The sequence below is a fragment of the Andrena cerasifolii genome, chromosome 3 (genome assembly GCF_050908995.1).
Source record: "Andrena cerasifolii isolate SP2316 chromosome 3, iyAndCera1_principal, whole genome shotgun sequence".
Taxonomy (NCBI): Eukaryota; Metazoa; Arthropoda; class Insecta; order Hymenoptera; family Andrenidae; genus Andrena; species Andrena cerasifolii.
In genome coordinates this window covers 23224620-23247382 of record NC_135120.1, presented here as the reverse complement: position 1 = coordinate 23247382, position 22763 = coordinate 23224620, and the positions used below count along the sequence as shown (strand labels likewise).

Sequence of the window (22763 nt, the reverse complement as noted above, 5' to 3'; positions counted from 1 at the left end):
AAGTTAGACTTTAAAATTCACAAAATTTCCATGTTCCCCAACTTTCTCCTGATGCCCTAAGCACGTGCTTATTTCGCTTATTGGTTAATCCAGCAGTGATCGTTAAGACTGATTATTATCTAAGACTGATTACTATCTGGTAGCTTTATTAAGCTACGAGGTTACTGTAGGTTTGGGACACGATGATACGGAGCAGGTGCCTAAAGTGAATGTGTCGTGAAACTGATGTGTCGACTAATTTCTAATTTCACGAGAAACGTGCATACTTGGCGGGAGCACGGGGAGCGCGTGTTTCGAGTAGCTCGAAAGAAATATGGAATGCTGATAAGCAAGGGATATATCTCTGGTTATTGCTTCATACCGAAATAGTTTCTGCGTGTTGTCCGCGGTCGGGTGCAATCACTACGCGCGCAAATGTTTAATTCTCATTTACACTTACGCAAACGTAATAAACGATGATGATCGATCTTAATCATGCCCGGTGGCAAACTCCCGAGTTTTTGGCCTTAAATCATTTCCGCGGCAAGAGGTGATTTATGAACTGCCGGTGCAGTTTATAATTGTTATACATTCTTAATTGTGTATGATTTTGTTACGACCGCGCAGTAAAATATCGCGTCAATCTGTTGTTACGGGTGCAACGAACGCGACGCGCTCGCCTGCATGCCTGCAGCAACGTGCCCGAAGAATTTCCGCAGCTGTTTGTTGCGGTTCATCGGGGGAGATAACGAACGATTAATCCGGTAATAATCCATCGATCGGCAATAATTATTTAAATAGGCTACTCAAGTTTCGGACTCACGATTCGTTTCTTTATTTTTTTATTTAATCATTTAATGTCGCATCCCCACTTTACAACTTAAACTGACTAACAAGGGACAATCTCGAACCCGGAAATTCGAAAAATTCTGAAACTTAGTAAATATGTAGGGAATTTCCTCCTGATTACAATGCATTTTTTGTTTGCTGCCCAAATTCACTCTAAGGGGGTGTAATTGACCCCTGAAAATCCGGTCATTTTCCGATTTTCTGTTATAACTCGTGAACTGTAAAATAATTTTTTTACCAAATAATAGATCTATTTAAAAGAAGTAAAGTTTGTCTTGGAACTTTTTTTCTATCTCTTACTGTTCACGAGTTACACTGTAAAAACACTGTAAATGCTAATATTAAAAAAAAATTATATATAAAATTATAGTATAGAATTTGATTTGTTTTCTACAAGAACTCTTCAAATACAAAAACGCGAATAACGGAGGGTACGTATCTATATAACAGAATTTTGATTTCACCCCGCGTTTCATAGATCTCTTTTTGAATGTCTCATTATTCCTGTACAAAAACTAACACGACAGTATCTACCTACCGAAAAATCCACGCACCTGTTTTTACAGATCGCATGAATCAATTTTCACAACTTTCCTCCCTTATTAATATCCGCTCCAACTGTAGTAAAGAAGTCTACAATCACACAAAAATATTCCTATTTAAATAGATGCCTACATATCTTTCAGTAGTCACCGAATCCATCCCTAAGACATTGATTTTGATTACAAACACGATATTACCCCATCGAGTGGCAGAGAACCAAATATCCCCCTCGCCATTAGGATAAATCTACTTACTACTATTCACAACAACCGCGAGTATTCTCGCGAGCGCAAGGTCCCTCGAATAATCCCCACCCCTGGCTCCCTGCGAAGAGGGCGCGCGAGGGGGTAGCGACGGATATTTATTTTCATAACGGGAGTAAAGCGCGACAAGTGCGAAAAATGTTGTCTATTTCGCGTCGTTTACAAGGGGAGCGCTTCCGCGGGGCGTGAGGGCCGCCTCCCGCGCGTTCGTTATCAGCCAGCGATATCTCTGGCGGCAGGGAAGCTCGTCGGACGCCATCACGCTCTGCGAGCGGCAGGTCGCTAGCTGATTGGTCGAGCCAGGGTGGTGGAGGGGGTGAGACCGGGCTGTAGGCGGACGCAACGTCGAAGAGCGGTCGCACCCTTCGTAATCACAGACGAGCAAGCAGTCGTCGGTACCACATCGTGAACACCCAAGATACGCAAGTCACGCCGGCAGTTATCGTTCATCCGACCGTCAGGTTCCGTGAAACTTGCCTGGAAGGACGAAGCAGCGAGGATCGTGCTACCACGCGAATCTCCACGACCGCCGAGGACAGTGTTAGCTCCGGGTAGCTCCGAGGCATTGTTGGTTTTTTAGTGACAAGTGAAGGGAGTGTTGGTCGGGCAGAGAGGCACCCCAGGAACGGCAGGTTCACGCGAGTCCAGTTTGTCATGGGACGTTGGCCGGTCTGTTGGTAGTCGAACGCCGGCGATCGGTTCGGTCTGGTCGTAGGATCTCTTCTTGTGGGGCGGTTGTCTATGAATCCTGGTGACCAGGGCTCACGGAGCATCGCGCGCGTCCAGCGACGTCCACGGTCCACCCAGTGCCTGCGCAGCAGTCCTCGACGGAGACGCGCGACCGTGGCACGCGGTTGCGCTGGATCGTTCGGCCACATGACGGACATCAGCAGCATTGGCATGGTCTCGTACTACAATCCGCTGGCGATGTACCGGCAGCAACAGCAGGGGACCGGCCAGCAGCCGCTGGTGCAGCAGGCCCAGCAACACGGCCAGGCGCAACAGGCGCAGCAACACGCGAACGGGACGGCCGCCGATAGCGGGGGACAGTACTGGTACGGTTATCCGCACGGGCATCCGCACGCGGCCCACCATCACCAGCCCGGCGGCCCGCAGCAGTATCTGGACCATGCGGAGGTCCTGGCGGGCTGGCCGCACGCACACGCTCACTACACGCACCTCCAGTACCAGCATCACCAGGCCTACCAGCAACACCAGCAGCAGCAGCAGCAGCAACAACAGCAGATGAACGGCGTAGGAGACTGGAGCGGCGACGAGGCGAACCCGGCGGTCGGCGCCGGGGAACCCAGCCCGCCGATAACCGTCAGCGGCAGCGAGATCAGCAACCCAGGCACACCGTCCACTCCACCCGCCAGCAACAACAACAACACCATCACCGCCAACAACAACAACCCCAACAACACCACGCCCATGAGACCCGTGCAGGTCAGGAGCCCGTACGAATGGATGAAGAAGACGTCGTACCAGAGTCAACCGAATCCAGGTTAGTCAGACTTTCTGTTTCTCCTCTTCGCCTCTGTTATGATCCGTGGAATTTGAAACCGCGGGTATTTGTCAATTGAATCGGCCGCAGGAACGTGAAGGTTAACGTAGACGTTCGTCTCGGCAGAGTGGTTGCCAGAGGCAGCGGTCGTTTCTTGGATGCTCGGCTTTGGGTACAGTAATTGCTTGGAGATTACTTTGCTAATGGAAAGATTTAAATCGGGTTTGGGTGCTTGTTTTGTTTATTCGGGATAAGTGAATCTCGATTTTATAAGCTTACCTCCCGTGACTCGGTTTATTATTAAGTTTTACGAACACTGTAACGAGTAGAGGGACGAGAGTTCGTTAATTTTTGGGACACTTTAAGATTATACCTGGGAAGCTAATTAAAACTGAGGCGACTATGGTTCCTCTGGTACCGTTTAGTTCCAATTCTTCTATTGCCGCTTCGCCTTCTACCTTAATGGAAAGCGTTCCTTCTGTTTCAAACTCGGCTCCCTTTCATTCCTCTGCAAGCGATTCCGCAGAGGAACGGTACAAGCATTTAAATGCCAGTGAAATTGTTATCGAAATCCCCATATTAACTTAATATATCTTCTGATCAATCTTCTTGGCCGAAAATTTCGCAATGACAATGAAACTTGAAAATATAAGTAAATTACTGTAAAATCAGCATTCCCTCTGACCAAGTATATTACCTAAGGTTCGTCAAAGGTTAAACTAAACTTTCCTCGTCGAGTCTGAAATTTCTGACATTCGCAAGAATATATGCCTGTATCTAGCGACACAAAGATGCTTCTCGTCGTCCTTTTTACCCCAGAAAATACTTTACGCGCGTATCTCCAAAAGAATCGATTCCTTCGTGCCATATTTCGAGTACGTATGCTTCGTTTACCAAAACTACCTACCGCTGTACCATAAAATTAATCTGCCTTGGCTGGCAACAAAGGGCAGAGTCGTCAATCCTACATTTAATATCCGAAAACGGTCGCTGGCCATTGTGCATAATAAACCAGTTCGCGGGAATTAAGATCCCCTTTGTTCGGCGGTAGGAAACGAACGCGCGGACTGGCAATTACTAAATTCGGGACCAACAACCGACCCGCGTAGGAACGCACGGGAAACGGGGATACGTGACTTTGCAAAGCCACTCGTTGAAATCTTAATGCCATTTTGGATTCGCCGAGCGCGTGTTTACGCGACGGCGAGTTGTTGCTAATGACTGCGCGACCCCCGGCCAGGGATCTCGCGCTCGGCGAGTCGAACGACGGCAGGACGAGTGACGTTGCGGAACGATCGCGCAGCAAGCGATAAATTACGTTTAATTTACGTTCCGACGCGCGACACCATCCGCTTGTCACACTTGTTTAGGCGAACCTCTAATTGCCCGCATTAAATTAATCGACGACACGCGTGATGGATGAGAAGAATTAAAACGTAACCCTCGCTAATACCGATAAGGTGTCCGATTATCCTATGAAATGTCGAAATGCGTTGTTCCTCCCGCCATTCATGAGGCAAGCAACAAAGGAACGATTCAAATATTCCTGAACATTCACGTTGAATGTTTCAACGAATGATTCCAGGGCTCGTACGAAATTTCGGCATACCAGCGCCTCGTTTCTGTATACCAACATACTATATTTACGACGCGACGTATGATTTATCCTTGTGGCGTAATAGCTGTACTATTTCGAGGAACAGACACTACGAAACGGTGGGAATAATTTTATTATATTTCGTGATGTTCGTGGCTGATCAGCTTCATTGCGAGAAATTTAATCGAAATCTGAATTTAACATCAGTTCCTTTTCTTCGTTACGAAGGGTATTCGAAATTTTAATTTCTATTTAATCGACCAGGTTTTAGGAAATTAGTCGGTTCGTTTGAATGGTGGGCAAGAATGAAATTTTCTTTGATATCTTCGGTTATTATAACAATATACTGTATTCTGTGTTTCCGTGAGATATTAAATGACGTTACTTCCTTGGATTCTTTAACATAACTATATAATGTTCCTGTTATACGTGATGGATTAGTAGACGAAGACATCTATCTAGTGAGAACTGTTTTCTCCATTTTCTTCTAAAGGTATGTTTTCCTATACGCGTCTGAACGCATTGGAAATTCAAAGTCGATTTTCTCGAAAATGAAGCGCGACATCAACAAAAATCACTGTTTCTTTTCGACTTCTAACAAGCAAATAAGTCGAGAAAAAGGAATAAAATTTTTTGATATTGCGCTCCATTTTCGAGAAAATCGACTTTGAATTTCGTCATGTTGCGTCCAGTCGCGTATAGGAAAAGCTACCTTGACACCAGAATTAACTTGGAATCATTGATCAGCTTGCCATAGCTACTTATTCCCCTCTAAGTACTTCGTGTCACAAAAACTAGAGAATTTTCGAAGATTCACACTAAGAAACGAGGGTTACGAGTACGCATTATTTCCACGAGAAATAGACATAGTTAAACAATTAGGAAACTCCACCAACGAATTTAAACGACTCCCATTTCGTCTGCTAACCGAGGCTAACGTTCTACTTGAACGTGTATACAGTGGGTGAAAAATGTATTTGCACAGTCGCTTTGTTTTTAAATATCTCGATATATTTCCTTAGTGTCTTCTAACTCATAGAAATAATGTATTTTTCACAGCTCTGAATAGTAATTTAAACAAGTAACAAAAGAAGAACGAGAATTCCATACGAACTGAAAAAAATATTAGCACACTTATGATATAATTATTAAATACACAGTTCGTTGAATTGTTAAACACGAAAGTGTTTAATATTTCCTATGCATGCTTGCAATCGATTTGGCACTCGATGTGACAAGTCTTTTGGTACCTTCTAGAGGATTTTTTGACCACTCTTACAAAAGTGCCATTTTTGAGCCACCCCTGTTGCTTATTTTTCTTCTTCGAATTTCTCGGTCTAATATATGCCAAAGCTTTTCTATGCGGTTAAATAATCCTTCAAACTGAATTCTACCTATTTTCATCCACCGCGCAGCTTCAGAGTAAGGTACTCCTGCGCCTGATTCACATCGGAGCGTTATCAAGGGCAGGGAAGGCTCGCGGGCGAGGAATCGGGGCGCGTGTAAATTTGCACGGAAAGTCGGGCCGCGGCGAATAATCAACTCGGCTGTGAGCGTAGCTTAATTCGATGAAAAATATCGTAGAGGAAAAGCGTTTTTAAGAAACACCCCGCGGAGGACATGGCGCGCAGCGCGCTCGGCTATAAACACGTCTCCGCGGTCTAGATACGGCGAACAATGTAAACACGGTAACAGACGAGCAAACATCTAATTGCTCTCAAATATTTGTGAGATAATCTCCGTCCTCTTGCTGTCGTCTCGATTTTCAACCGGACCAACCGCGTCGGGAGCGCTGCTCGCTCGAGCCGCGGCTCCGAAACCCACCCGGCCGAGAAATTCCACTTCCAGTAGGAAATCTGCTCAGTTACACATGAAACAGCGACCCCGATTATGTTAATGGCCGTCGTACAAATTGGCGATTAGAAGCTTCTTGACTTACCGCGGACGCTGGTTGCTTGGGTAAACCGGCCCGTCGTATGCTAATTCGTCGTGAACACAGCTCACCGTTTGAGTTTCGCATTAGCATTCATACGTCGGGAAGGATTTATGGCTGAGGAAATTCTGATGTAACTTTTTCACTCCCCGAGGGACTTTATTTGCCCCCTGCAGGAAGCAACAATGTAGGAAAATGTAATGTCAGAGATCCTTGCCACCGTGCAGGAAATTGTCGAATGGGGAATTACTGTTTGCATTTTCTGGAGCGTTAATTTAGGTGGGAATTGTTTGGAATTGTGATTCGTTAAGAGATTGCAGCAACTCCTTAAATATAAAAATTGGGAAATAGGCTACGTTGTTCAAACTTTTCGATAAATTTCTTTGCAGAAAGTAATATACATGTGGCGCTAAAATTCTCGTCACAAATTTAAGTACAATAATCGAGATATTGTGTAAAGTACCGTAGGGGTTATTTGAAAACAAAAAATGGCAGTGTTCAGAAAAGGGAATTCTCGTTAGAAAACAGAAGTGAAATTGTAGAAAGATATTTTAGAATTTCAACTAGAGTTTTAAAGAAAATCTGTGTAAAAATAAAATATCTCATAATGTTGGCTCCCAGTAAGCAAGTGGAACGTGAAGTGCAGAACGTTCAATTCAGCAGTCATTTTTCTACTGTTGCAGCGTGCAACATAGCTGCAAACTGCAACGCAAGTGCGGGTTCAACGATTCACGAGCTCTGCACCCTTGACGCCCTTGGTACGACAACAATTATTGTCATTCGATTATTGTGATTCCCTTGTTTTAATGCTGATGGTACGTAGGCATACGTGGCCTTGAACAGCTAGGTAGCTTGCATGCGTCGTTGTTCATTATCGTTGGAGCATGCGAGTATTCTATTGACCTTCGATCATCGGTTAATCGCTTCGCATTAATTCTGGGCATGTCCGTTTTTACGTTCCCACAGAATTTCACCTGACAACTGGGATATCAATAATGTTGATATTGCTTTAAAGGTGCAATTCCATTGGGCGATGCGCATAAATAAGTGTGTTGCTTAAGTGTTCTTTAAATTTTAGATAAATAATTTGTTTCTGTTACCAAGCATGCCATACCACACAAAATCAATCGTAGGTACATACGTATTGCTTAAAAATTTACAATATACTCATTCTGACATTCGATAACTTCGTCCCCCCTTCGATTTTTAATGTAGTATCTAAAGGTCCTCCTCGATACTCCAAATTTGTTTCTAATTTGTTTTGAATATTGCCTAAAAATTTACAAAGCACTCGTTTCGATATTGCATAACTTTGCCCCTCCCCTTCCATTTTTAAATTTTTTAGGCTCTCCTCAGTACTCTATATATTTGTAAGTTGAACTAAATATCCAGTAGGGTGTGTGAATTTTTTCAATGTTTTAATTTTAAAACCGACTAGTGGAAAACGGTACAATTTCAGGTTTAAAATTAACCACTACCTTTAAATTTTGTGTAATACATTATTTACCCAGTTGGAGTTTAATTTAAATTATAGAAAAATACGAAAATTACTAAAATTATTTTTAAAAAATGGTAATAAATGAGCTTATGAACCGCAACAGAAGCAAACAAGATATCGCTTCTTTGGTGGACTTTGTTAAATAGCATTAAATTTACTACATAGATAACATATGGCTAGACCTAAAGTTACGTATATTTTCATTTTGTAATAAGTACACATTTCCATAAATTTTCATGTGAAATAAATACTAATTTTCACATATTTTTATTCTCATTTTCATGCTTTTATGTAAGCAAGACTCGCTTTAAGCAGTATACGAATATGTAATTTCTAGTTAAATCTTACTTAATTTTCACTTTTTTCAACTGTGATTTGAAGTAGCTAAACCTCACTCAAATCAATTTCCGAAGATAGTTTCAGATTCAGGATTAAAAACAGCATTACTTTGTCACTAGTCATTTTAAAATTTTCAAAAAATTTAAATTTACCCACAAAATCGACACACCCTAATTCAGGCAAGGGGGCGAGTTGCTGTATCCCACAGAGATTGTTGCATAAATGTATCCGGCGACTGTAGCCCGGTCTATCTGTATCTCCTTAAGCTTAAAGGACGAGTTGCCAGAAAAAAGTTGCCGGATACACTCTAATATCCAGCCTATACGACGAAAACTTTTCTCCCATTTAATTTACTCAACACACCCGTTCTGTTTGAATATAGTTACCTAAATTAATTTGTATCTTCAACCGACATCTTCGCAATCGTATCTCCTAATTTTAAATCATCAGCTACGATTCCTACATAGGAACACGGTGAACGTCCCTCGCATCTACGCAGGCAACCATTCCAGGCAACGTAGAATCGTTACCGAGCGGCATTTCCTCACCCTTTCCCTCCATGTTGTTCAGTTCCACCCCGTCTTTCTCTTTCGTCCACCATTTCACAATTGCGCGACCCTCCAATACCTTGTAGCGGCTATTATCTGCATTTTATGGTTATATTGCAGGCAGCCGCTGCCTCGTATAACGACCGCTCTCGCGTGATTCGGAACGCGCGTATTACAGTTCTCGCGCGCTCGCGTGCCCCTTGTCGGTGTGCGCGATTTTTGCTCGTCACGATTACTTAGTCGGTGCTCCTTGGAACGACCGCGTTCGCTCGACTCTCCGTAATGGCGGCACGCGATTTCTCCAGGCTTTACAGCCGACGCCATTTTGGTTGCGCCGCGAGAAGGCGATCGCGATCCACGCGGAAACGGCAGCGCGACGACGCTCCTCGCTTTCTAGAATGCTCCACTTGCACTCAATACTGTCCCACCTTCACGATGAATCTTACAAAATAATTTTTGTGGCGCATTAAGGATGTATCGAACCTATCTTCAAAATGGTACCAAGTCCAGTGACGGATTTAACAGGGCGGCTGATGAGCAGTTGCAGCCGGGGCCCCTGCCCATAAGGCCCAAAAAAATTATGATTAGGTATAGGTATCCAATCACTACATTTATTTTCGTACTGCTACACTTGGTCTGTTTTTAGTAAACTATCTCTTCACTTTCCCGAAAAATGGGCCCCTGTCCAGAAGGCCCCTCCCCCCAGGGCCCTATATTCCAAAAAAATTATGATTTTAACCAAACACTATATTTTTTTCTGTACATGTTTTTTAAATTAAAGTGTTTTCTTTGGCTGTCTATCTATGACTTTTTGTCAATTTTCTAAGTGTACTGAAGAAAGAAATTTCCATACACTAATGCTGGGAATTCACCTGAAAGCTAAGCTATGTTAAGCATTAAAAAATTAGCTTCAATACATCCTTATGGCAGCGTTTCTACCAAAAGCTAAGCTGTGCTATGTTCTTTACGGAAGCTAAGGGTAAGTTATACGATACCACCGTCCGGTCGACGATAATTTCTATGGCAGCTCCTACGTAAACTTACCCTAAGTTAGCTCGATGTAGCTATGTTTCCAGAAAATCGCTCGCGATGAACTTCGCGCCACGTCGAGCTAACTTAGCTTCAGAAAATAACATACCTACTTATTGTTAGCACAGCTTTTGATAGAAATGGTTCCATAAGAATGTATTGAAGCTAATTTTTTTAAAACGTAGCATAGCATAGCAGGGTATAGCATAGCTTAGCTTCTAAGTGGACTCCTGGCTTAGGGTTGTATGGAAGCTAATTTTTTTAAATTTAGCATAGCTTAGCTCAGCTCCCAGGTGGATCCCCGGCTGTATAGCACCGCCAAACATAGCATAGCTTAGCTTTTAGGTGGATTCCCAGCTTGACGATCAATATTTTCCTCGTGATTCGATCATAACCGCCAGTATACTATAAGCACAGGTATCAAAGTCTTACTAGAACGATTCAACCCTGGAAATATTCCATTCCAACCGCCACACGTCGTGGTGCCTTCGCAGTCTGCGTAAATTACTTCCCGAAACAGAAAAAACTGTTCATTATACCCACCTACATCACGGATAAAACGATAGTCCTGAATCTATCGCTAAGAGCCAGCTAAATAAATGTCCACCGAGGAAGTTCTCTGGCGGGGTAAATGTGGACCGTGAACGCGAAGGGAATCGGGTTCATTCATCGGCGCGACAATTATCTCGTAAAACTACTCGGGCTGTTTGTTTTGCCAACAATAAGGGATAATTAAATTGGTCGTCTGCCGAGAGTTCACGGGGGGCGTTTCGTCGTAGGTAGCTTGCCCGGAGCCGCGGGCCTGCTCCCAGGATATTTCCAGGGAAAATGCCGGTCTCCGGCGAGCCGGGACCGGAGGCCTAGCTCGTTGCGCGGGTAGACGCTGCTTGGACCCTTCTGCCCCATTCTTCGTTCGGTTTTGCCCGCAACTCGAGGACCCACTATTGAGTCGCTGTCGCACGGCAATATAATAATAAGGCGAAGGGCAGATCGGGGACTCCTCGGGGTACCTAGCCGGAGTGTATGTATACAGAGTGGAAGCTACGATTCTCGATCCGAAGGAAACCCGCCGGTATACCTCGATCGGCTAGGTATGCATTCGAGGCATTGTCTCCAGCCAGGCGTCGAATAAACCGTTCCTGTAAGCTATCCAACAAAAGCCCGGCCCGACCTGTTCTACCACTTCCATCGCGTCGGCGATTACTGTAAACACGGCTGTAAAGAGCGCGTGCACCGACAAGACGCGTTCGATTTAATTAGGTACACCGGCCAGATTAGTTGGACGCAACCTCTGGGTAAATCCTCATCGATACCTATCTGGGCCGCGCGAGTGACGGAATTCCGAGATAAATGCAACGATAGACGATAACGAATAGTTTCCGCGACTCAGCGATCTGTGGCGGCCGTCTAGCCGAGTCTCTGTTTAGCGCGATCGAAGGTGTTCTCAGATGTGTGCTGGAAGGTACTGATGTTTGGATCCTGGCCATCTTTCCGGGGCAAATTGGTAGAGTTGATTTCTGTTAAATGTAAGACACGAGGTACGTTTTAGTTTGGCATCCGAGGTCTTTGCAGTTCCGAGGTCTTTGCAGTTCCGAGGGTGGGTTTTTAATGTTCCCGCAAGGTTGCTGTCATGTTTATTGCCCTGCTTTTACTGCTACGTACGCTACATTTGGTTAATTTGTGGACAGTAGTTATTTTTGAACGCTGGAAGGAAATAGGACGAGGTTGCCGACGTTCTAGATTCTAGATAGATAACTTAATTACTGAAGTTCTTTGACAAACGGAAGATTCGAATCGTCGTTTAACAGCTCGCTGACGTGTATTTGGGTCAGAACAGTTTTAACTAAAGATTCTACTAAATATACCAGTACTATACAGGGTGGTTCGCCTAGCGTGGCGACCTCAATTTACTTGTAAACTATTGGCTGTGTTAGGAAATATTTTAAACAAAAGTTGCATGGCATCAAGGGGCACGTATAATGCAATAACATCTGTTTTTTATTATTTTACATTTTTATCAAGATATATGGGTCACCTTCAGTTTTTTAAATGGAATGCCAAATATTTCTTCGTGAATTTCGATATAGTTTTCATGAAAGTGATTACATTTTTAATATGAAAATTATTCTGAAAATAAAGAACACCGATAGAGAATCGTAGAGGCTTTCACATAATGCTTAGTAAATCATAATTTATTATAATCATATTATTATTTCTTATTACAAATAATTAATTCATAATTAATACTTCAGTGGGTGTCACATCAGGGTTCAATTGAAACTGTTAACTTTTATAAATAAAAGTTATTTATCGAACTTTTGACTTTTAAATCATATCATTTCTGTTTTAAGTTAACTTTGTACATTAACACTTTAATTCTGTTGTAAGAGTTCAGTTTTAACCTCTTCGATCTTTAGGCCAGGTGCATACAGAAATGGAAAAAGCGGTGTGGCAGTGTGTGCAATTACTCAGCACGATCATTAATTTTTATATATTAACTTGTCAGTGACATCACCACTGCAACACCACTTCTACGCGCATCCTTAGATTACTCCCCTGCCAGAGCAGGGAAGAAATCACGCCAGTAGCGAGGTCGGTCCACGAGATTCCTACCCGCGAGAATGCACAGAGGATACTTGATATACAATATACAAATGTTGCGCGGCACAATAGAGGCAATTGTGATGCCACTGACGAATGGCACCCGCGCGGGTTCAGAAGCATCGGTTAGAGGAGTCGAAATCGTCGGTGTGGGGTGGACTTGGTTAAGGGGGCGGCAGAGGGGTGAGTCGAGGGCGTCGCACACCCACGGAAAACCGGGGCACGCGCTTTTACCATTTCGCCACGCGAAATGGAAGAGCAAACGCTATAATGGGGTGGCAACGAGCCCCATGAGCCCTGTTTCTTTGCTCCCTCGGTCGCTCCTCTTCTTGTCTCTCTTCTCCCACCTCGCACGCAAAACGTCCGTCCCCCTTTGCTCCCTCGAACATGTAGATACCCCGAGAGAAATAGCCGAATGGAACGAGGAAATCGCGTCGCGGAACGCGCATAGAACGACCTGTTTCGGTGGCTACGGAAGACAGCCGGGCAGTACCAATTTGCGGTAACTACGCATCTAGAAGGGAACACGTAATCAATGCACCCAATCACGGTGAATCTTAGTCGATGAGAACGTGACAAATAGCCAACTCAACTGTGCCAACGGGATCTTCCGATGTAGGTACGCACTGGATGCCTTGTAGAAGCTTCTTGCTTGTAATCCCTGTACAAATACCTAAAACAGTCAGCGTGATATCCAAATTTTTCCACTTGGCCTGGTCTATACTCTACATAAACTCATTCTTTTCTTCTGCCATGTGGTAGAGAAGATTTAACGGAGAGAGATGTGCTCATAGATGGTGGCGGACTGGGTCTGAAGATATTAACTGCCAGGAGACAACTAAAAGGCTACCATTTAATTTTTATAAGAAATAAATAAAATTTTCAAAAATACATACATACCTGGCAACGCAGTAAAATAATTTTTTTTTCAAATAAATCCTCGAAAACTGATTTTATTAAATTTATTTGATTGAAATAGTAATACAGCGTAAAGTTCTATTATATTTTCAAGCTTCTAAAAGGACATTTTTAAGATGACACCCTGGCCAGTCCGCCATTGCCTGTAGATTGCAAGCTTGATAATTGCTTGGTCTGTTTCTCGCATATATTAGCAGGCAGTAACGAATGCGCACGCGAGCATGCTGCATGTCAAACATCTTCGCACAAAGTAGAACACAATGCGTGGGACAAGACTATCTTGACTGACCTGGCGTAACAATTACTCTATTCAGAGTACTAGTAGATCGAGTGTTGACAAGGAACCGGCCGGATAATCGTAGGTGCGAGTTCCGATATCAGGGAGATGAAAAAGGCCGACGGTAATCCTTGCCGACTCACACAGCCGCGTCGTTGGTAAATCGAAAAACCGACCGTACGCGCCCCCTTCAAACAACGCTCTCCTCTGGGATTCCGATAGACTTTTTCGGATCCGAAAGTTCAAGTGGCGGAACTTGGACAGCTAAAAATCGAGGAGGCGGAGGACACGGAGGACACGGAGCTCCACGAATTCTTTGCTATGTCACTCGCACGCTGTTCAACGTGAAATGTATCCCTTTTCTTTTTTCATAGTTACGAAAAAGACTTAATCGCTGCACAGTGCAAAATTTCTTCCCTTTTTAACCGTAGAACGTCACTGTGACAGTTTTGGAATACTTCAAAATTCACTTAACTTTAGAGAAGATACTTACAGCACATGGTTTTGGTTTAATGCAAGAAAATCGCAATTTTGGAGCCAAAGCTTATTGCTTTGGCTTTATAATTTTCGCAGACCACCGGCGACCCCACAGTGTCGCTCTAGACTTCAGAATCAAAAACGTCACTTAACCCAGACCCAGGCATTCTCGCATCGAGCAGTTCGCCGAATTTGTGACGGAAACGCGAGTCACGAAAATTATCACCGGCTTAATGGTCTCTATGTGCGTAGGAAGATCATGTCGCAATTAAAGTGAATGCCGCGTAGGGTTTGGAATTTTTTGATTCGATGACAATCTTGAGAGATAAAATGTCTGTCGATAAGATTTAATAATGTTTTATGTTTGCCTACGTGCATCAGGCTTGAACGACGATTATGCTTAACATTCGCAAATATTTGCGAACTCAAAACTGCCTCTCTTCCCTGACAGTTCACGAGACTCCGGCGTTGCCGAACGGAACGTCCCGATGGTGTTCCATAATTCCCATTGCATGGTTAATTAAAGCTCGTACCCGCAAACTTAACGGGAGTTGCGAGTTAACTGGATCCTCAAATTAAGTTCAAAGAGCGCCCCACTTTTGGCAGCGCGGGAACGACAGTTAGTCCATAGTCCTTTTAATTCCGCGCGAGAATCGTGGCGACTGCATCGAGCGGGTGCCCCCTTCTGCGTACGTACACCGTGTATTCGCAACAACGGGCGCTTGATTCCCGGGGCATTATCGTGGCCGCGAGGCGCAAAAGGTGCTGGGGCGATAACGATCGTCCGCAATCTGAGCGAGCGAAAACTCGAAATTCGACGGGGCATAATATATTGTTCTAATATTTGAACAGACATGATACGTGTATTTTCAAATCCCGTGCGCGCAGACACACACACAGAAGCGGCGCGTACGCGGGCCGAGCAGCGGTGTTTGTACGCGAACCGGGCGCGTCGCGACCTCACGGTTCAGGCCTCAATTTACGCGCACGCTCTAAACACCGTTTCGTCATTTTATGGAACGGCGAGGATTCGTGTTCACCGTTCTGGAGTTCGTTTTAAATTGGTTTCTCTTTTGTGCGACGGTGACGGTAATCTTGGAGATTTCGTGCCAGCCATGCTGGATCCACCTATATATACCGTCGAAAAGTCTAAGGTCGAAGCTTATTCGTGATGTCTCGAAGGCCTCCGGCGCTCTTATCGAGGAGTGGTGGATTAACGTGCACGCCTTTGATCTCGCCGGCCGGCCTTATCTAATCGTTTTCCTTTCTCCCGTTCCGTCCCGTCCCGTTTCCCCCTCCCACGTCCCGCCAGTCCGTTTCCCACCGCTCCGTGCGCTTCTCATTTTGTATTCCGTGCGCACGTAATCGTTTCGAATGCCACGTTGAATTCACACCATCCGCCGATACCGCGGCCGGCGGCTCCTTTTGCCATCGAGCTTCCCCTTGGCCGCAGCGGCAGCCTCCAGCTGGGTGATTCGTGTCACTTCATTTCTTCTGCTTCTCTAGCTTTTAATCCGAAATGTTCGCGGTTTGGTGAGAACGACCCGCTCGAATCGTAGCTACCCGCTCACTTCTAATCGTAGTGCCGGTACGCTTCGTTTAAATTGAACGCTGCTTCCCGTCTTTATGTCCAAGTGGTTATCCGCGGCACGATTGTGGAAGATTTCAGTACGCTTATTTTTCGTCGCGTCGTGATTTATCGTGTCGCCTCGGCGCTCGCTCCGGCATGCCTGGATGTTTTTTAAATCTCGCTTTAGTTACTTTATTAATACCCCTCGCGAGAGATGTGGCTGCGAGCGCGATCGTCAAAAGCGTTATCTCTTTAGCGCGTTATTGACAAGAGAATTAGAGAAGTAGATATTAAACGTGTAATAATGTCGAGCGTTATCTTTTTCTCACTTTTTTTCTCAGGAAAGACTCGAACAAAAGACAAATACAGAGTGGTCTACACGGATCATCAGAGGTTGGAGCTCGAGAAAGAGTTCCATTACAACCGTTACATCACGATCCGCCGTAAGGCCGAGCTCGCCGCCAATCTTGCGCTCTCCGAACGGCAGGTGAGTGTTCCCCAATCTTCAAATTAGATATTCAGTACTGGCAATGGGGCGGGGGTAACCGACGGACATTTGCTTTTTCCCGCTATGCATTGGATTTTTAAGTTAGTTAAGCTTTAATGCTCAACAATCGCTTCGATGCTGAAGAACAAAATATTCTCAGTAACGCTGTGTATAATTGAAGGACATGGGGAAAACGAGGGATGTCCATTTCTCGCGATTTTGCGATTTGTAGCATATTTTGTTGGTGGCAACTGGGACTACAGAACTGTCGAATCACAAAGGGTTGTACAGTTCAAATGCCCCCGTAAGATAACATTAAAGCTTTGCTATACCTACTGGTTAAAAACAGGTAATGTCCACTCAGCACTGGAACAAAACACTTAATTTTCTCGAGATAGCTATTTTGTGACATTAGACTTATTAGAGTTAGTGTTGTTTTTAATACACCCAATTAATCACGCCCCTATTGCTCATTACACCTATAACTAACTTTCCAACTTTAGCTTTGTATACAGAATGTGCTTTATATGCATAATCGCCGGCCAAACATTGCCATTGCTAGGTATATTAAGTAGCGTTAAAAAGAAAGTTCAAACTGCGAACGGTAAGAAAAATAAGATAAGGGATAGATTGGGGATTGCTAAAATAGGACAATATTAGCACAATTCTTAAAGCGTAGTATTAATCCTCCGTGGTCACACCTTCTTATAATCACAAATTGATCACGTCAGGTATACTGTTTCCCAGCGTCATTTTTGAGTTACCATTTTTGTATTTTTTAATATTTTCACTTTTCAGTGATAATTGTACATTCGCAATACTCACACAATTATGCTAATAGTCTTTTTCTAGAGATGTACATTTTGATATGGTGAAATTTGTGTTGTGGATATGAGCGATTTTTTTTTAAAAATCACCAAATTTTTAGATTGTAATATCCAGATCTACATTCATTTTGAATTCCTAGAGGCGCGACATTTGAACTCGAAAATTGCCTGGGGCGCGATACACCCTCTGTGATAACGGAGGGTTAAATTAGCGACGCAGGCATAAGAATGTGAATTTTAAACTTTCCTTTAACCACCACCGTGCACGAGAAGCACAGAAGATTCCCCTTGAAACGCATACCAGCCTCGCCTAAAGCTGCAGCAGTCGTCCCCCTATCAGTCCGACCTAAAACGAAATACAATCCCAAGCGCAGCTAAGGTGGTGAAAATAAAATGACTCGGGGGGGTTGAAGAAGCTGCAGCCCGTGTTAACGAGGCGAACGTTGCCGCTGCGCGTGTTACAGGTGAAGATCTGGTTCCAAAACCGAAGGGCGAAGGAGCGGAAGCAGGTGAAGAAGCGGGAGGAGTTGGAGCAGAAGGACGTGAAACCCGACGTTTTCGGCGGCGGTGCAATGGCCACGTTGGCGCTCAGCGGGATGGGAGGTATGCTCGGTGGATTGATGCACAATGGTGGCTCGCCGCCGCTGGGCCTGGGGCACCCGCCTCACGCGCTCACTTTGGGCCACGGGCCCGCTTCGCTGCACGCGCACGGCCAGCACGCTCACACCCATACGGTGCTCGGCTTGTGACCGGAGGAAACTGCCGCAGAAGCGTGGTCCAGCCACGGCTGACCGCGCAAACGCGCCTCCCCTCGTGGCCGCGATCGCGAGAAGATCGGAGACCACGCTCGATCATCCGCTGCTCCCCTGAACGGATGCCGCGCGGCGCACCCACTCGCTACAATCTCGGAATCCGCCGATCGCCGATCGATCCGCGACGGCACATGGAAAATATTCCCGTTCTCGGTTCACTGACACCACGCACCACCGCGGACGAGCGAACGTTCGAGGATCTCAGTGGCCAACGCACCGTGATAACAGAGTGATCCGCGCTTCTCAGTCCGGCATGTTCGGCAATGCCCGACGCGCGGATAACGACGGTCTTTTAAGACAAGACTGAAATCTGTACTTGTCCGTCCAATGGTGATTGCGCACGGACGCGGAGATATTGTTCCGCCTCTTTCCGAACATCCGTTCGAACTGTTTCGCTGCCGACGTTGGTGAGGGCCTGTAGGAATCAGCACGGTGGCCGGCAGTGTTCGCGATCCAGGCGCCCCGTGGCGGCTGCGACACGGTGTTGTATACAGTATTATTTTCAGTCTCGCTAGAACGAAGTTCCGGCTGCGAATCGTCTCCTTTTCTTCGCAATGTACATATAGCCGCGATTGTTCTTCGTTCCTGGGAGCGGTTTGTGTTGTGATTGTTTTCAGCGGTCCACGGGAGATTCCGCGACAGTTTCGTCGGACGCTTTCAGCGCTGCATCGCGACGGGCCTCGCCCGCGAGCTCGTCTCCCCCCGCGGGCTACGATCAACAACGGCTCGGAGGTACTCACGAGATCGCCGACCGGCTATCGGATCTCCGGCTCTCGCTATCACTTGAGAAGGGGAAAAGAATCGATGGAGAAACGTGCAATCTTTTTGCCTTAGAACCACCAGCCGCTGTACTCGTATCGAGTGGTTGCGTCGAATGCGTTATAGAGAAATAATTGAGGTTACGTTAAGTTGGTAGTTTAGGTGCAAAAAAAGAAATATATATGAATATATATATATATATATGTATATGTTCCCCTCGGTTAAGGTTTTTATCACGTGTGCGTTCCAAGGGGGCGCCATAGCAGACTGTTTTATATATTTTTTAAAAGTGTAATATGTACAAATTAGTGGAGTTAAGGTGTCCGATGTTGAGTTTGTCGGAAAGCGTGATTTTCGTTTCGGTAATTGTTGGCGGACACGGAGGAGTCGCGGAGATATTACGAGCGTCGGTGGTTAAATAGTTTATTGTATATATATAGTGCTTAGGCGTGCAGGGGTTGCCCAGAAGAGACCTTTTCGACAAGTATGACGTGGATGGGATCAAATGACATTGTATATTTTATATATACATATACGCGACACCGAGTTTCCTACAATAGAACATTTCGAACGCGAAAAGAAAGACGGAACAATAACTTTCATCTTTCTGGTCTGGAATGCGTCGATAGACCTCGCGGTTCGAAGATCTCATTTCCGTTTCGGTTTATTTATCGCTGTCGTAAGCTGTTGGTAATGTTGTTACAGTGTCGTTGCAGTATTCTTTTCAAGCAATTTCACAGGTTGTTTTATGCGAGTGATGATGGAACGCGGTACTTTCGTTATGAATTGTAAATAGAATAAAGTTTATGACGCTGGAACCCCTTGGTACTGCATTAGTATTTACGGTCCCCTGTAAATTAAAAAAGAGACACACAAACAGAGAACAATATGCGCCATACAAAACCTACGCGCGAGAGGGCGCAAGGTGTCGCTTACATTACTTCGGTTTCTTTACACCGTTCGAACATAGCACAGCATGTCTCGTGGATAACGATAGCGTTCGACGCAACGATTCCTCGAGAATCTGATTCAGCGATAGCAGATCTTGCTCTCCGTTTCATTCGCCCGTATTTATACCGCTTCTGTCGCGCCCTAAAGCAGTTCGATCTTTCTCTAGCCGCTAGTTCTTCAGGGGCGTAGTGCTAGGAGCCAAGCTTTATTTCGAGAATAGCGATATCGCGGGGCGAAGCGCCGATGATAGCGAACGGACAAGCGGATCCAGGTGGATCGCGTAACAGGTGCGCGTGTGCTACGATGACTCGAGAATCCTCGCGAAGTATATAGGCCCACGTGGTGTCTGCGCCACGACAGAGCCGATTTTTCAAATAAAGGGGAGGCAAAGTGCAGGAGACTTTCATGGGGATGAAAACTTTCTCTACCATTTCTTTCGCGATTGTAGTCCGCCGCGTTGACAATCGAAAGAAAATCATCGACAGATGAGCCGAGTTCTGCATGAAACGTGACCGATTTGCGTCCTCCGCGGTTCACGCCGGGCATTTGAAAAATCGCCGTCGTCGCCGATGGCCCGATTGCTATTGTTGCGCGGGCGCAATGCAATAGAAACTTGTTCACCAACGATCGAATCTACGAACACCGTAGGCACGGCAAGAAACTGCGCCTCGAAGCTCCTCGAATCGCGTTTCTTCCAACGGGCGTATATACTTCACGGAAATTCGCCATTCCGTTAACACTCGCACGCTGCACCGCTGGATAGCCAGGCTAGACGCAATCGCTGAGGAATTAATTAAAGAGCATACAGAATGAATTCATTTGCCGCGTTATTTCCGAAAAGAACTTTGAACGTGAAATTCCCGTGGCGTGGTGTAACGTAATGAAGCCTACTCAATGTTGACTAAATTTTGACATCATAAAATAACAATATTAGCTGTGTCTGAACGAATATTGTTCATAAGAAGCGCTGGAACTGTTTGCCACCGCGAGACCCCGCTGTAACTTCGCCAGTTTTAAGGATCAGCGAAAACTGTAACGACGAACGCAACGCCTGGTATCACAACAGGTGCGCAGGATTGTGCAAAGAGATAGCAATTGCCCATCTCACAAATTTCTTTCACTGATCGAAAAATACGTTCACCTTCGAAACTGTCTTTCTCGTTAATAACGCGGCGAAGAGAAATTTATTCTCCTTAACTTGTCTTTGCGAGCCACTCCCCGTCGGCTGTATCGCGTGTTACAGACAGAGTCGCGCAGCCCCGCGTTATTTGAGTTGCTTCGTCGAGCAACCACGTGTACATAGTATAGGTAGAGTTTTACAGTGGTAGAATATGCAATAAGCGCGCGCAGTATCTTTTCTAAACGGTCATTGAAATCGCCAGGCGGGAGGAGCGCGGACACGCGTTCAGCCGCGTCGAATTGTTGCGAGAACGTGCGCAAGAAGTATGCCTTAATCGACGAGAAAGGAAGTTATAGGATGCACCGTTACTTTTGTTCGTGTCTATTTCCACCCCCGACTTTTGTCATCGGCTTTGGGACGTCGCTCTCAAAAACGTGCTCCTTTTCCTCCGTTCTCAGCATGCGGCCGCGGTGTCACGCGGATGTTCCCGCAAAAAATTCGATCCTCGACTATTACCAAGTCTGACGACAATAAAAGACATGCACGAAGAAGCATGCTCTCGGATGGGAGAGGGAGGACGAGCCGGGATTTTAGGTGTCGTGTGCCTTTAGCGTCGCCAACCCGTAACCAGCGATTACGATTTTCTGTGGGCGTATGCGAGCGAGAGAGATCGCAGGTAACACTGATAACCTCGCGTGAGAACTGTACATATACGTTAGTGCCGCAATTCGTAAGTTATTAATTACAGTAATTACTAGTATCATTAACACACTATGAATGTTACACGATCGTTAAGCCTAGCATTATGTCGACATGTGATCGCATCTTAAATTCCAAAATACACAGTCTTATGTTTAGTAACGACATCGCTCATCTCATTTCAGCCCTCCAGACATGAATTCTCTGCAGTTCTGCGCACAGGTGCAACGATTCAACTGCATCCAGCTAGAGCGCTCGGCCATAGAAGGAAGCCACCCGGGCCGTTTCATTTTCACTCACTCGAGATCGTCGTGGCGAATCGTCGATAAACGATAAGCACTAGATAGCAATAAAATCGGGACGGCGGGCCAGTCCAGACTAGCCCGGCGCGCAATAACGATTAAACCGTTAGAACGGCTCGGGGGTAACTGCTGCGACTGGCTCTTGCCGCGATTTGTTTGCCATTCCTAGGAGAAGTTCCCCGCGACGGTGTCTCCGCGACGCTTCGAATGGGGCTCGTTAGATCCTCCATAAATACGAGCATAAAAACGTGTAATGCGGTTTATGCGAGCGAGCAGGCCTGGTAACCGATGCCAGCGTATCCACGGGACACACTGACGCTTCGGCGCGCACACACGTAGAGCCCCGAATAAAGCAAGAGGAGACGAAGCTGCGAAGGTGGCAACGAGTCCCGCGGGAGCCCTGAACTTAACTACCAGATCGATGTCCGACCCCAGCCCCCCCTCTGAAAACAACCCCAGCTACTTGCACGCAACCCAGCTCACCTCTCACCCGTCTCTGCTCGCCTATGGTGAGCGTCGATCGGAGAGGAAGCTGGCGGGTTTAACGCGCGGCGCCGGTGACTTCAGCGGCGCCTGGAAAAGTCGCGTGGTAAACACCGCGGTGGAAGAAAGAAACACCGCGATGGTTGTTTTGCGCGGGGCGCTTGGGTGCGAGATTACGATCGGTGATCGCGACGCTGGAATTGTATGAGGAGGTTGAGGTAACGGAGATGGTTACGCAACGGGGATCGAGACGGCCGCGTATTTTTGAGAGACCAAGGACAGCGCGCCGGGTGGCATAAAAATAGTTCCGACGGTTTGTTTTCATCATTTTCGCGGAAGATAACGCGAAGTACCTAGGGGCTTTTGGGTGACGCGCTGCATTGCTTTGCTGTTCGGAG

General features: G+C 45.7%; 1 protein-coding gene across 2 annotated transcripts; it reads left to right on the top strand.

The window, feature by feature from the left end:
* Positions 1 to 1996: 1996 nt before the first annotated feature.
* Cad (homeotic protein caudal) lies at positions 1997 to 21745 on the top strand. Of its 2 annotated transcripts, XM_076809496.1 has the most exons (4): positions 1997 to 3138; positions 7352 to 7426; positions 16267 to 16412; positions 17704 to 21745. In XM_076809496.1, exons 1-4 carry the CDS (start codon positions 2376 to 2378, stop codon positions 17986 to 17988), a joined length of 1269 nt encoding a protein of 422 aa, XP_076665611.1. In that variant the 5' UTR covers positions 1997 to 2375; the 3' UTR covers positions 17989 to 21745. The 2 variants fall into 2 exon arrangements, with proteins under 2 accessions (XP_076665611.1, XP_076665613.1); XM_076809498.1 differs by lacking the exon at positions 7352 to 7426 and having other exon boundaries at positions 1998 to 3138.
* The last annotated feature ends 1018 nt before the right edge of the window (positions 21746 to 22763 follow it).